General features: G+C 52.7%; 1 protein-coding gene across 1 annotated transcript in view; it reads right to left on the bottom strand.

Moving 5' to 3' along the window:
- The window catches only part of LOC129530721 (mitochondrial proton/calcium exchanger protein-like), a gene marked incomplete at its 5' end in the record, with an annotated part of 33831 nt that overhangs the window by 10451 nt on the left and 9065 nt on the right, over positions 1-14315 (bottom strand). The window contains 5 exon segments of the mRNA XM_063699111.1: positions 288-419; positions 2147-2266; positions 7175-7378; positions 9272-9409; positions 10848-10991. Of these exon segments, the coding sequence (XP_063555181.1) occupies positions 288-419; positions 2147-2266; positions 7175-7378; positions 9272-9409; positions 10848-10991 (738 nt within the window).

Raw genomic sequence — 14315 nt, 5'->3', positions numbered from 1 at the left:
AAGGGCCGCGGCCCAGATCCACAGCAGCCAACACGTGGCCAGGTCGGGACCACTGGTAACTGTGCCACACGGGGGATGGCAGGCAAGGGGCTGGTGAGGAGGGATGGAAGGAAGGGGACAGGTGGCTGGGTGGGGGTACTAGCGAGGGGGTGGGAGGCAGGCTGGGTGGATGGGGGGATCCTCGCCCATGGTTGAGGAATGAGTGCACTTGCACACCTCCCCCCACCCCAGAAGAGCGGAGACACCTATGAAGAGATGAGGTAAAAGGGGTCTCCGACAGCACGTACCACAATCTCTCGGAGGGTCTGCAGTGTGGACTTGAGCTGGTCGGCTGGAGAGAGGGTGTCCGGGAGGTACATGGCCCGGGACAGGATGAGCAGCGATGTGGGGATCTCCTGATGCAGGTGCAGGTCCAGCCACTGCAACCAAGGCCAGATTCAGCAGATGGGCAGCCCCCCAACCCTGCTGGCACCACAGCAGGTCCGCCCATCTCATCACCAGAATAGCTCTCAGAGAAGATGGTGTCTCAAGTTCTGCAAGGTCTGTTTGTTGCTGTGCTGCGTGACCCGATGACGGCCTTAGTAAACAAAACACCAGAGAGGCTTGGGGGTCAGCAACCCCCACAGCGAGGACCCCAAGGGCCTCAGAACAGGGCACCAACTCTTCACTTAAAAACACCCCAGGGGCTGGGCGCGGTGGCTCACGCCTGTAATCCTAGCACTTTGGGAGGCCAAGGTGGGCGGATCACCTGAGGTCAGAAGTTCGAGACCAGCCTGGCCAACATGGCGAATCCCATCTCTACTAAAAATACAAAAATTAGCCAGGCATAGTGGTGAGCACCTGTAGTCCCAGCTACTTGGGTGGCTGAGGCACAAGAATTGCTTGAACCAGGGAGGCGGAGGTTGTTTCAAGCCGAAATCGCGCCACTGCACTCCAGCCTGTGACAGAGCAAGACTCTGTCTCAAACAAAGAAACAAGACCAGCCCAGGTCAACATATACGGGCCCACAGAGGCAGTGTCACTGAGGCCGGTCAGCACTCGGGCCCTTGCAGGCTCTGCACAGGCCAGGTTCCGGGGCTGGCTGCTTGAGTGACACCAAGACAATCTCCAAATGGGCAAGAAAGACCGTGACAATGTTTAGAGACAAACTGAACACAGGGCAAAACATGAGAACAAACCCTAAGAGAAGAAAGGCACCGCCGAGAGGTGGGTAGAGAAGGAAAAGTGTGAACACATGACACTCGGGCCCCGAGTGCACCACACTCCCCTGGGGGCCGAGGGGCCTGGGCAGGGACAGCACCTGCTCCCCTGCTCAGACACCCCTGTGTGTGTGGCCCATGTCCCCACGGAGCTCCAGAAGGCTAGGCAGAGTGCTAGGGAGGTCAGCACCCATGCCAGACACAGAGAAGGCTCTGCTGGGGAATCCAATGGAAGACGCAGCTGTGGAAGGCAGGGGGTGCCACAGGATCACGCCATAAATACTGTCTGTGTCGAGAGGAGAAGTGTGTACACACACCTTCATCTACACTTGCAGGTTGTGTGAAAAACCCGGGAGGAGGATGACTGCCAACAAGGGCATGCCAGTGCCAGGGCACCGGGAGGAAACCGGCTGGAGCCCTGCACCCCTTAACCTTTCCATGTAAGAGTGAGGGGCTGGGGCTGTCACTTTCCGACCTACAAGCCACTCAGTTTGATGGCATTGGGAACCAGGCACCAGCTCAGGGCGTGGCCAAGAGAAGGGGCGGCTCCAAAGTCAGACCGTGCCATGCCACCCAAACCTTCCATGGCCCCAGTTCAGAAAGAATCAAAATGTGAACACGTCCGACATCTCAGAGGTGAACTCCAGTCCTCATCTGACTACAGATAACCAAAATAGTAAGTTATTAAGGTCTTTAAAATCAACTAAAAGCAAACAAGAAAAATCAAAGCAATATTCAAAAGGCAATGAAAGGTGAGAATGCAGGGGTGTGAATGTGGTAAGAGCAGAAGGGTGAGCAACAGCCCAAACATCCTAGCCGTCCCCAGAGAAGTCACAGTGTCGCCTCGCCAGGCCGGCCCAGAGTTTGGGAAGAGCCTCCAAGTGGCCTTTCAAGGCTGATGTTTCCCTTGAGCCCATACCGGCCTGGCACAAGGCGAATTCACGCACCTGCTTCAGCTGACCCCTCAGGCGGTCTTCCGTGACGCCCAGGGCCCGCATGCCTCGTGCCCGACACGCTGCCTGCAGCTCCTTGACATTCAGGCTGTCCACCCCTTCCTCAGCAATCAGCTAGAAAACAAAGCAGTGAATTATCATCTGGGACAGTTGCTGGTGGGTGACAGTGTCTATGTGAACACCCTCCAGAGTAAGTGGCTAACAGATTTTGCCAAGCAAGAATCAAACCACTGCCACCAAAGCCCAGTTCTAGGTTAGAAGTGACTGGAAGCCTGTGACGGAGGGTCAGGATCTTGGGAAGTGCAGAGCGGCCACGATCAACCCCGAGACAAAGAAGTCCACCTCCAACCCTCTGTCCTGATGGCAGAACCAGCCCCACCCTGGCCACTCCTGCCACCTGCTGTTTCTCCTGATCCCCCAGTCCCCCATCTGCCAAAGTGTGCCAAGGATGGAAAAGAAGGAGGGACGGAAGGCGAGGGAACCAGACACTCTGAAGACACATCTTGACCTCATACCCAAAGGGCCCCTCTCTTCCGCTCAGCCCAAGGTCACTGTGACACCAACTGGAAAAGCAAACAGGAGTCCCAGAGATAGAGGACACCAAGGCATACAGGGAGCAACAGGTGAAGAGAGACACGGAGAAGTAATGACAGCTACTGCTAGGCAGATGCCGGCAACAGGGCTCCCACGCCAGGACTCTGCAGCAGGGCCCACCATCTCAGAGTTCACTCCACATCACAACCACCCTGTGGGGTAGACAGTACCACCACCTCCACTTCTAAAACCAAACTTGACGTAACTGTGGACACACATCCAGTTTTAACAAGTAACAAAGCTCCCATGCATCAGATGCCTCCCCTAGCATAATGTCTCACCAGCAGCACTGCAATTAGCACATGCCACCCACCCAGTCAAGACAGAGGCCACCTTCCCCAGCTTCCGGTGCTGCCCGTTCACAGATGCGCTTGTCTCCATGTCTGCTGCTGTCACCTGGAGTGCTCTCTGAACAGGATCATGCAGGAGTCACCTCTGGGGTTCCCTGAGGACCCACTGGGGGTGCTATGGGTGTGCCGGGTTAGGCCTCTCACTGCCATGCGGCATTCTGCGGCATGCGTGCCCTCCTTAGCCGAACCCTTCGCCTACTAAGCTGGGCTCCGCCAGTTGATCAGGAATGAAGATGCTTTCTGTCTGCTTTCTTCTCCCTGTCCTCCTGGGGACTGGCTGGCCTCCGTTTGATTTCGCTCTGGTGGTCTGGAGTCTCTGTGCAGCATTTTCAGTGTTGCTCTGGGGATCACGATACACAATCCACGGACGCAGCTCACTGTAGTGCAGTGGAGTCGGCGCTCCACCCACGAAGGCAAGTGCTGAAGCTTCCCCTCTGTCTGTTCTGAGTCTCAGCCGTCGCCTCCACTCGCATCGTCGCCTCCACCCACACTGTGGAGCCCGTCCCTCAGCCCCGCTCGCTGCAGAAGGCGCAGGGAGAGGGCAGCTCGCCATGCCAACCCTCGCTCTGGTTGCTGGGAACTCTTCCTGCTGCACCGAGGTACTTTCTCTTACTGTTTCCTTTCTGGTCGAGGAGCTTCCCTCAGCCCTTCCTTTAGGGGAGGTCTGCTGGTGACACAGTCTTAGCTTCCTTCCCTCTGATACTGCCTTGGCTCCGCATCATTGCTATATTTTTGCTGGTTATAGATCCTGGATTGACAGTTCTTTTAACACTTGAAAAATAATGCTCCACTTCCTCTGGTCTCCACAGTTCCTGATGAGAAATCCATTGTCATTCAAATTTTCCCCTAATGGTAAAGATGCCGTTCTTGGCCAGGAACAGTGGCTCACGCCTGTAGTCCCAACATTTTGGGAGGCCAAGGTGGGAGAATCACTTGAGCCCAGGAGTTCCAGTCCAGCTTGGGCAGCATAATAGTAAGACCTCATCTCTACAAGAAAAATAAACAAAACTAGCTGGTGTGGTGGCACAGGCCTGTGGTCCTAGCTCCTCGGGGCGCTGAGGTGGGAGGATGGCTTGGGTCCAGGAGATCAAGGCTACAGTGAGTTGAGATTGTGCCAGTGGACTGCACTCCAGCCTGGGCAACAGAACAAGACACCGTCTCCCCGAAAACCCAAAAAAAGACCTGGCATTCATAAATTCATAAATGAAACACACACACACACGATGCCTTTCTCTCACTGCCTTAAAAACCCTTTGTCTTCAGGGTTCATTAGTTTGACTCTGACGTGACTTGCTGTGAATTTATTTGGATTTATCCTACTCAGGGTTCACTCAGCTTCTGAAATTTGCAGATTTACATCTTTAACTGAGCCTGGGAAGTTTTCAGCCAGCCATTATTTCTTGAGGTACTTTTTCAGCCCTGCTCTATCCTTTCTCCCCCGGAACATCAGATAACACAGATGGTCGACACTTGCTACAGCACAGGCTGTGGGGCTCTGTACAATGTTTTCTACTATTTTCTCTCTGTTGTTCAAACAGGTAATTTCTATCATTTTATCTTAATGTTTACTGGTTCTGTCTTTTATCTTATCCATTCTGCTGTTGAGCCCACCCAGGTTTTGACTTTAGATATTGTATTTTTCAGTTGTAATTTTTCATTTGGTTCTTCTTTTTCAAATTTTTTTGAGAGACGGAGTCTCCCTCTGTTGCCCAGGCTGAGTGCAGTGACACAATCACAACTCACTGCAAGCTCAATCTCCCAAGCTCGAGCAATCCTCCTGCCTCAGCCTCCTGAGTAGCTGGAGCTATGGGCGCAAGTCATCAAGCCCAGCTAATTTTTAAATTTTTTTGTAGAGGTGGGGGGGTCTCACTATGTTGCCCAGGAAGGTCTCAAACTACCAGGCTCAAGCAGTCCTCCCACCTTGGCCTCCCAGAGTGCTGGGATTATAGATGTGAGCCACTGTGCCTGGCCTTAATATCTTCTCTCAATATCTTTTAATATTATTAATAACATATTTCTTCTCTTTCTTTGCCCAGATCTGTTTTTCACATGTTCTACTCTGTTGTGGCTTTTGGAGCTCTGCGCTGGTGGCTGTTTGAGGCCCAGGTGCAGGGTCTCTAACTGTCATCTCAGGGTTGGTACCAGGCGCTGTTTTTCTCATTCACTGATACCTTCCTGCTTCTTGAATCTAGATCTGACTTCCAGTGTGCCGCAGCTGACCTCCTCTGGTGCATGGTGGCATGGGCGGTAGGTGTTCTAATTTGCAGAGTTTGCAATTGACGATCTGGCGTCTACCAATCCCAGGACCAAGCTAACAAGGCCAAAGCTGTTTCCACTTCCCTACGGTCCAGCTTTCACGGGCCAACCACAAACCCTAACGTCTGTGTTTCCCTTCCTGCCCAGTCAGACATGTCTCCACCTACTGCCGACAAGGAAGGCAGGCGTCGTCCCCCCAGCTTCCTGCTCCCCATGGGTGTGGAGGTTTTGTGGCGCTGAGTGACAGGGGAGCTGTGGGTAACACATTTCTCTCAATGGCATTGACCTCTCCATGTTGTCACTCACTCACATCCATAAGCTAAATCCCAGGCATATTTTAGAAGTGGTGGGAGCGCTGCCTCGTAAGAAGTGCAGGCTCCCCATCCTGCCTCCACAGACATCTGCGGGACAGCGGTGCGGCTTGCTGCCGCTGGGAACAGGTGGGTGGGAGTTCTGGCTCTCACAGGTGTCTCCCCCAGCAGGAGGGCAGAAGCATCTCAGTACTGTTTCCCACCTGGCTCCCACTGGCACCATGGTAGATGTGACCCTGTTCCTGCTGGGCAGTGGTCAAAGTCCCAACTCTCCGCTGGGTCCCCAAGGCCACCCCAGCGGTGGGGGAGTGTGGCGGATACACTGTCAGATGAGAGGAAAGCTCAAGCCCCCTACCTGGTCTCCACTGACACCACAGGGGCTGGCCCCCTCAGCCTTCTCTGATACCATCACCACCAGGGCTGGGGTGCCTGTTGTGTCCCGGCGAGGGCGGGATACAGGCTCCCCACATGGCCTTGCCTTGATTCATGGAAATGACTGGCCCTCAACCTGCTCACCAGAGATGCAGGCAGGCTCTTCCTGGAAGAGTTCAACACTTCCCTGAACCTCTTTGTCTTCCACAGACAATGCCTGCATTCAGGAAAAACTAAACACTACAAACAAAATCAGAAGGGAGAGCAAAAGAAAAAGGCCTACGGACCGCCGAGTTATTAGAGTAATCAATGTGAACTAGGGTTAGTGCATTCAAAAAGACAGATGACAAGATGAACAGTTTTACCTGAGAACTGAAATCTTAAGAGCTCCTAGTATGAATAAAAGAGTAACCAGCCGGACACAGTGGCTCATGCCTGTAATCCCAGCACTTTGGGAGGCCGAGGTGGGCAGATCACTTGAGGTCCAGAGTTTGAGGCCAGCCTGGCCAATGTGGTGAAGCCCTGTCTCTACTAAAAAATACAAAGAATAGCCGGGTATGGTGGCGGGAGCCTGTAATCCCAGCTACTCTGGAGGCTGAGGCAGGAGAATCGCTTGAACCCAGGAGGCGGAGGTTGCAGTGAGTCGAGATCTCACCACTGCACTCCAACCTGGGCAACAAGATCGAAACTCCGTCTCAAAAAAAAAAAAGCAGTAATCAGACCTAGAAGGAGGGCAGCGCCCTGAAAGCACAAAAGGGCGTGAAGCACACAGGCAAGCATGTGTGATGGACAGGACAGGGCAAAGGGGCAAACGGACCCTCGATGAAGACCCTGATGTGAGGAGAGAGGCACAGAGGCACTGTCATCAATAAGCAGGATGATCACAAAGACAGACACACCTAAGCAAGTTATTATAAATCTGATGAAATCCAAACAGAGAGATTATCCGAGAAGCTGCCAGAGAAAAGACATCCATCTTCAAAGGATCTGCAATCTGCAAGTGGCAAGACTCCTAGTGAGCTTATTTTCGATCGTTCAGCATCGTCCAGAGTTTCTACAATGAGGACATGCTGCTTTTATCATCAGGAAAAAAAAAGGTAAAACACCAGAGCTGTGGTGCGGAGTATGGCCAGGCTCACCTTGTCATCTGCCTTTATGGAGCGCAGCCGCATGGTAAGCTGGAAGCGCAGGAAGTTGTTGGTGCCGATGGACTGCAGCTCCAGCAGCTTGCACAGGGCCACCAGCTGCGGCCGTGTCAGGTTGTCCAGGGTCAGCTCATCCTCAAATAATTTGGAAAAACGCATGATTTCCTCATTGCTGGGCCTCTCCCCTGTCTCCCGGATCTGCGGAAGTGGTCACAAGGGTCATCCCCGGGACACGTGCCCACCCGGCTCCCTCCCATGACCAATCACATTCCCAAAGGGTGCTGCCTCTCATCCTCAGGGACTCAAACCACTGACTTCTTTTTTTTGTTTGTTTGTTTGAGACAGGGTCTCGCTCTGTCACCCAGGCTGGAATGCAGTGATCTCGGTTCACTGCAACCTCCACCTCCTGGGTTCAAGGGATTCTCCTGCCTTAGCCTCCCGAGTAGCTGGGATTACAGGCTGCGCCACCACACCCAGCTAATTTTTGTATTTTAGTAGAGATGGGGTTTCACCATGTTGGCCAGGCTGGTCTCAAATACCCGACCTCAAGTCACCTGCCCAGCTTGGCCTCAAACCACTGACTTCTGACTCCGGTGCTGGGCTAGCCTGGGGAAAGGTGGCATCTGGCCTGTGGACCTCTCCTGCCTGAACCAGCAAAGCTGAGGCTGCTGTCTGCTGGGGGAGACGCCCGGGCCCACAGGCTGCTGCATGCAGGTCCTGTGATCCTCTCTCTGCCACAGAAGTGGCCGGGACCCTGCTGCTCTGGGGCAGGAAGAGGTGCACCTGTGTGCACCTGCATCTCCCACAGATGACTGCCTGAGCCTTGGGGGAGGGGTGGCCATCTAGCTCTTTAGGGAGAGCTAGAGTCCCTTGGCGTGGATCACTCAGGGCCCTTTGGGTGATCCTCTGCAGTTCCTACCACCTGAGGGACAAGCCACCAGCTCAGTCTCTGCCAAGAGCTGGGCTAGGAGGGTACCTAGCAGAGGTGACAGATGAGGGAGGACGAGCCTGACTTGGTGCCCAACTCAAATTGTAACATGCAGGATGCCAGCTCTGAGACACTGTTTCAGGTGTGCTCCTGGGGGCAGCCCTACGCAGCACACCCCAATGCAGGTGACTGCAAGCACATCCTTCTTGGCAGCTGGGCGGCCCAGGAAAGGTTGGGACGGGCCCCTCCTCCTGCTCTGCAAGGCACGACATCCTGGGTGAGGCTCCCAAAGCATGGCTCCCCCTAAAACATCTTGGTGGAACCACCACCCACTCCCTGGGGGGCTCAGCAGCCCCATGGCTGTGTCGCCTCCTCCCGAGAGGCTTCTCCATGGTTAGGCCTCGGCCTGGCAGTCTTTTCTGTCAAGGGCCAGACAGCAAGTATTTCTGGCTTTGCAGCCATGGAAACCACTCGCCTCTGTGCTGCAGCGGGAAAACCCCAGAGACAACGCACACGCATGGCTGGAGTTTCTAGCCCCTGGTTTAAGCTCTTCCTGCACTTCAGACACATCCTTCTCACTCCAAAGTGGCACAAGTCCCTCAAGCCAACAACACTGGCCTCGTCAACCCCATCTAGTCCTCAGGGATCTCATCCGTGGCAGCTGCCCTCTCCCCATCCTCACCTCACTCACCACATGACCGCAGGAAACCTCAAGGGCCGCTCCTCCTCTCCAGCCCCCACTGCTCCCACAGTCCAGGCCTCTGACCAACCCCTGGGACCTGGGACCTTCTTGACTGACTCCAGCCAGAGGGCAATGCCCAGCAGAGGAGCCCGGCCAAGCCACCCACACCTCACACCATCAGGGTCTGAGGCTCCTCATGGGTCAGATTCTACTGCTCCTGGACAGCTGCAGGGTGATGAGACACAGACACCCATAATTCCGAAGGCTGAAGAGGCGCAGCCACCACAGCTCAACTCACTGGGAGCTCATGGGGGCCAGACTCCTGACACTCCACTGGCCCCCGACTGAGCCTCCTGGGTAAACTTTCAAGCACCAGCCAGCACCTGGGGGATCTCCACTCTGCTGAGCACAGAGAAAGGGAAACAGAAAATCAGGGAAGTCTCCCTGGTGAGGTCACAGGGACTCAGATGTATCACAGCACCTTCTGGAAAAACACAGAGAAGTCTTTGGTGGCGCTGCCCTTGGCTGCCTTGTTCTTCAAGGCCATCTCCTCGATGGTGTCCTGGAGGAACTTGGCCAGCTCCAGCTTGACCCGAAGCTCCTTCTTCAGCCTCTCCTCCTGCAAGGGCAGAGAGGGCACTGCATTCCAACTGCTCAGACTGTGGTTCGGGCAAGGAAAACATCTCACGCCTGTGCCGGACCCCCACTCCCAGAAACATTTCACAAAACACTGACTCTCATCTAAGTGCAATACATTCTCAAACTCTTTTATTTCATGGTTTTAAAAAGTACCCGTGTGGGCCGGGCACAGTGGCTCATGCCTGTAATCCCAGCACTTTGGGAGGCCAAGGTGGGTGGATCACCTGAGGTCAGGAGTTTGAGACCAGCCTGGCCAACACGGTGAAACCCCGTCTCTACTAAAAACACAAAAATTAGCCAGGCATGCACACCTGTAATCCCAGCTACTTGGGAGGCTGAGGCACAAGAATCGCTTGAACCCAGGAGGTGGAGGCTACAGTGAGCTGAGATTGCACCACTGCACTCTCCAGCCTGGGTGACAGAGCGAAACTCCGTCTCAAAAAAAACAAAAACAAAACAAAAACAAACAAACAAACCAAAAAAACCAAACAAACTCGTGTGATTCCCTAAAGCAAGGATCGGCACACTTTCCGTAATGGGCTAGACAGGAAAGCATCTGGCCTTCATGGCTGTGTGGTCTAAAACAAATGCTTAACTCTGCTGGTGCCTCACAGACAAGACACACGACTGGGCATCGCAGGTCCCCACAGGGCTCTACTGAGAACAGGCAGGGTCCTGATCTGGCCTGTGGGCTGCAGCTGGCTGACCCTGCCCTAGAAGGACCTCATGACTCCCCTATAGCACAGGTAGGGAGTGTTCCTAGTCTAGAAAACCTGTATTTTAAAATACATTGAGCTGGAAGCAGTGGCTCACACCCATAATAACACTTTGGGAGGTCATGGCAAGAGGATTACTTGAGCCCAGGAGTTTGAGACCAGCCTGGGCAACATAGCAGATCTTGTCTATAAAAAACAAACAAAAAAAATTAGTCAGGCGTGGTGGCTTAGCCTGTAGTCCCAGCTATTCGGGAGCTAAGACAAGAGGATCACTTAAGTCCAGGAACTTGAGGCTGCAGTGAGCCGTGATTGCACCACTGCACTCCAGCCTGGGTGACAGGGCGAGACCTGTGTATGGTGGCACACACGCCTGTAATCCCACCTACTTGGGAGGCTGAGGCAGGAGATTCGCTTGAACCCGGGAGGCAGAGGTTGTATGCAGTGAGACAAGATCGCACTGCTGCACTCCAGCCTGGGTGACAGAGCAAGACCCTGTTTCAAAAATAAATAAATAAATAACGAAATAAAGAGAAACAAATCCAAAACCCAGCATCCACTAAATAATTATTGCACAGCACAAGGACAATATGAAGATACATAAAGTCTCAAAAATATCTAGCACCTGAAAAGTCACAAACAAGGAAGCTATCACAATGAATTTCAGACTCATTCTAAAACAAGCGGTTGGGATGCTGCCCTTACCTTGAGTGACTGAGTCTCAAATGTGGATGGCAACACGTTGGGGAAGAGCTTCACAGCAACAGGCAGCAGAAACTCCATGAACGGCACCACCACGAACACAAGGAATGGCACCAGGCAGAAAAGGTCGGCGCAGATCCGGAGAAACTGGAAGGGGCGGAATCCATCAGAGGGGAGCAGAGCACATGTGGGAACAGGGGCAAGGGGTGTGAGCATTTCTCCTATAATGGTTTATAGGCACAACCTCAGGCAGCGACTCACAGGACCCACTGAGGACTCTAAGTTCCAGAACCACTTAGCAGACCATTCCCAAAACCCACTTCTTCCTCAGGGTCCAAAGCAGGTGCCAGCAGCCTCCAGAAAAGCAGGGTATGGTGCTGACACCAAGGGCCACTGGGTGCTCCCAGCGATCGAGTCCTCCAAGGACACCGGCCAGCACTCTGGGCTCGGGGGCCAGCAAGTGAGGGCTGCAGGCTGAGGACTGGGCATTACTAGTGTGGTGGAGAGTCACCAGGATAGGCTGAGCCACACGTTCTCTTGCAGGGTGCTCTATAAGGAGGGCTTCTCTTGTGTTTCCTAAGACTATACTACAAAGCTATCATTAGGAAAAAACCCGAGTATTTCATTGACATAAACAAACTAGTACTTGATGCCATTAAAGAAACATCCAATTTGAAATAATCAGAAATCCCTGTGAAGCCTGAACAACTGCTGGAAAACAGCGCGGGTGATGCTGCCCCTCCTTGGTGCTGCTCACAGGGGTCCCTTGGCCAAGGTGTTCCATGTAGTTCCTCCGTCTCCTGCGTTTCCACTGGCAACAAGTGAGCGTTCCCAGGGAGACACCCTGAGAGCAGCAATGTCCTCCTCCTCATCAGCCTCTCTCCCGACCCCGCACTCATTGAGCCAGCCTCCACTCTCATGGGCACAAAACAGGGGCTGCCTAACTCTCCTATCTCGTCATCTGCAGGAGGGGAGAACCCTGCCTTCCTATACATTCATTTTTCTGTTTGTTATCGCACTGGACCCATGGACTCCTGTATTTTTTGACTGATTTACAATTTACGGCTGTCTTTATTCCCAAACGGTGCCATATTTGGGCAGGACATATCCTTAAAGCTGGCACATGTGTTTTTTGATATGCCTCATTAATTTTTTTAGCAGTTCTACTGAGGTGTAATTTACATACCATAACGTTCAACTATTTTAAATAAATTTGATGATTTTTGGTAAATTTATACATTGCAAAACCATCACTAAAATCCAAATTTACAAGTTTTTTTTTTTTTTTTTTTTTTTTTTTTTTGAGATGGCGTCTAGCTCTGTCACCCACGCTGGAGTGCAATCGCCCGATCTTGGGTCATTGTATCTCCATCTCCCTGGTTCAAGCGATTCTCCTGCCTCGGCCTCCAGAGTAGCTGGGATTACAGACATGCGCCACCACGCCTAGCTAATTTTTTCTTATATTTTTGGTAGAGACAGGGTTTCACTATGTTGGCCAGGCTGGTCTCAAACTCCTGACCTCAGGTGATCTGCAGCACTGGCCTCCCAAAGTGCTGGATTACAGGCGTGAACCACCACACCCAACCAAGAAAATAACTTCTTAAATGTTTGTAAACACAAAAGCAGAACTACAAATCCCAACCTTTTAGAGCACATTTCAGTGCACAGGATTATCTTTTTTTTTACTTTTTATTTTTTTGAGATGGAGTCTCACTCTGTCTCCAGGATACAGTGCAGTGGGCGCGATCTCGGCTCACTGCAACCCCTGCCTCCTGAGTTCAAGTGATTCTCCTGCCTCAGCCTCCTGAGTAGTTGGGATTACATGCGCCCGCCACCACGACCGGCTAATTTTTGTATTTTTAGTAGAGACAGGGTTTCACCGTGTTGGCCAGGATGGTCTCGATCTCTTGACCTCGTGATCGGCCCGCCTCGGCCTCCCAAAGTTCTGGGATTACAGGCGTGAGCCACCGCGCCCGGCCAGGATTATCTTTAAAAAGGAAGGCTGGTGCCGGCTGCAGTGGCTTTGGGAAGCCTCCCAGCACTTTGGGAGGCCGAGGCAGCAGGACTGCTTGAGGTCAGGAGTTTGAGACCAGCCTTGGCAATATAGTGAGACCCAGTCTCTACGAAAAATTTAAAAATTAGCCTGGCATGGCAGCGTGCGTCTGTGGTCCCAGCTACATGGGAGGCTGAGGTAGGAGGATCCCTTATGCCCGGGAGGGCTGAGGCTTTGATTAGCCATGAGGTTGCAACTGCACTCCAGCCTGGGTGGGGGAGCGAGACCCTGTCTCAAAAATAAAAATAAGTAAATAAATAGTAGAGCCACAAAAACGTAATATAAACCCCAAGAGCTAGAAACCATGAGGTGTTCTTGGGAGGAAAGGATGGAGCGGACAGGAGATGAGGCTGCACCTGGGAGAGAGTGGACTCGATTCCCACACAGGGCTGCACTCTCTGAGGCCCATGGTGTCCCATGGCTCTCACAGAAGCAAACAGTATCTGTGCTGAAGAAACTAGCTCACCACCTACATCACACAAGGTTTACCCCTCTGAAGTGAGATTCCATCTCTTTTAAATTAAAAAATTAATTTAAAATAAACTAATTGAGCTTCTAGAGTTAAAAACATAGGCACTGAAAATAAAACCTTGGTGACTGCATTAAACAAGAGTACTTCAGCTGAAAAGAGAATGAATAAAATAGAAAGAAAACATCTAGATTGCAGCCCCGAGACAAAGACAGAAAATGGAGAATCTTTTTAGAACCGTGAAGGACAGCAGGAGCTGGTGCACCGGAGGACAAACCAGGAGCCCCGAGAGCCTGGGCACTGGTGAGCAAGCAGGTTCTATCACAGATGGCAGATGTGGAACCTTGGGGTCAGAAGCACGGATCCCAAAAATAAAAACAACTCACCCAGAGGGACGCACGCAGCCCCTCCAGACAGGCCTTGAAGCAATTAAGACAGAAAGGGCCTGCACCAGAGGTGCAACTGCGCAGAGGCAGGCCCCTCCCAGGAAACAGCAGTGGAGAGCCAGGGCAGGGCATCAAGAGGGTGAAGGCATCGAGCGTGGCTGGAGGTGTGTGCTGGAAACTGCTGGTGGGAAAGAGTTGAAGCAGGAGCAGACGGTGTTGCAATTCAATTCGGTGGCGAGGTGCACCTTTCCATAGGTGTGGCGTTATGACAGGTATCGGTTCCTGGCTCAACTGCCCTTGTTACAGTCTTGTGATAATGTTAGGTGTGTCAGGCCTTGGGGGCAGGCCTCTGACCTCTCTACCCTCCTTTCACCTGCCCTAAGGCAGGTCACTAATCTTCCCAACTTCCTGACTATGGGTTTTAAGACCCTCCCTAAAGAGGGTTCCGTCCTATTCCCTGAGGGAAGCAATGCCCAAGAGGACTGGGTCCAAGGAGCTTCCAGAAAGCTGAACACGGTAGAGGTTCACCGGGGGTTGCACCCTGGGAAGCATGGAAGATCCAT

Source organism: Gorilla gorilla, chromosome 16 (genome assembly GCF_029281585.2).
Source record: "Gorilla gorilla gorilla isolate KB3781 chromosome 16, NHGRI_mGorGor1-v2.1_pri, whole genome shotgun sequence".
Taxonomy (NCBI): Eukaryota; Metazoa; Chordata; class Mammalia; order Primates; family Hominidae; genus Gorilla; species Gorilla gorilla.
This window is presented reverse-complemented; position numbering and strand designations above follow the sequence as displayed.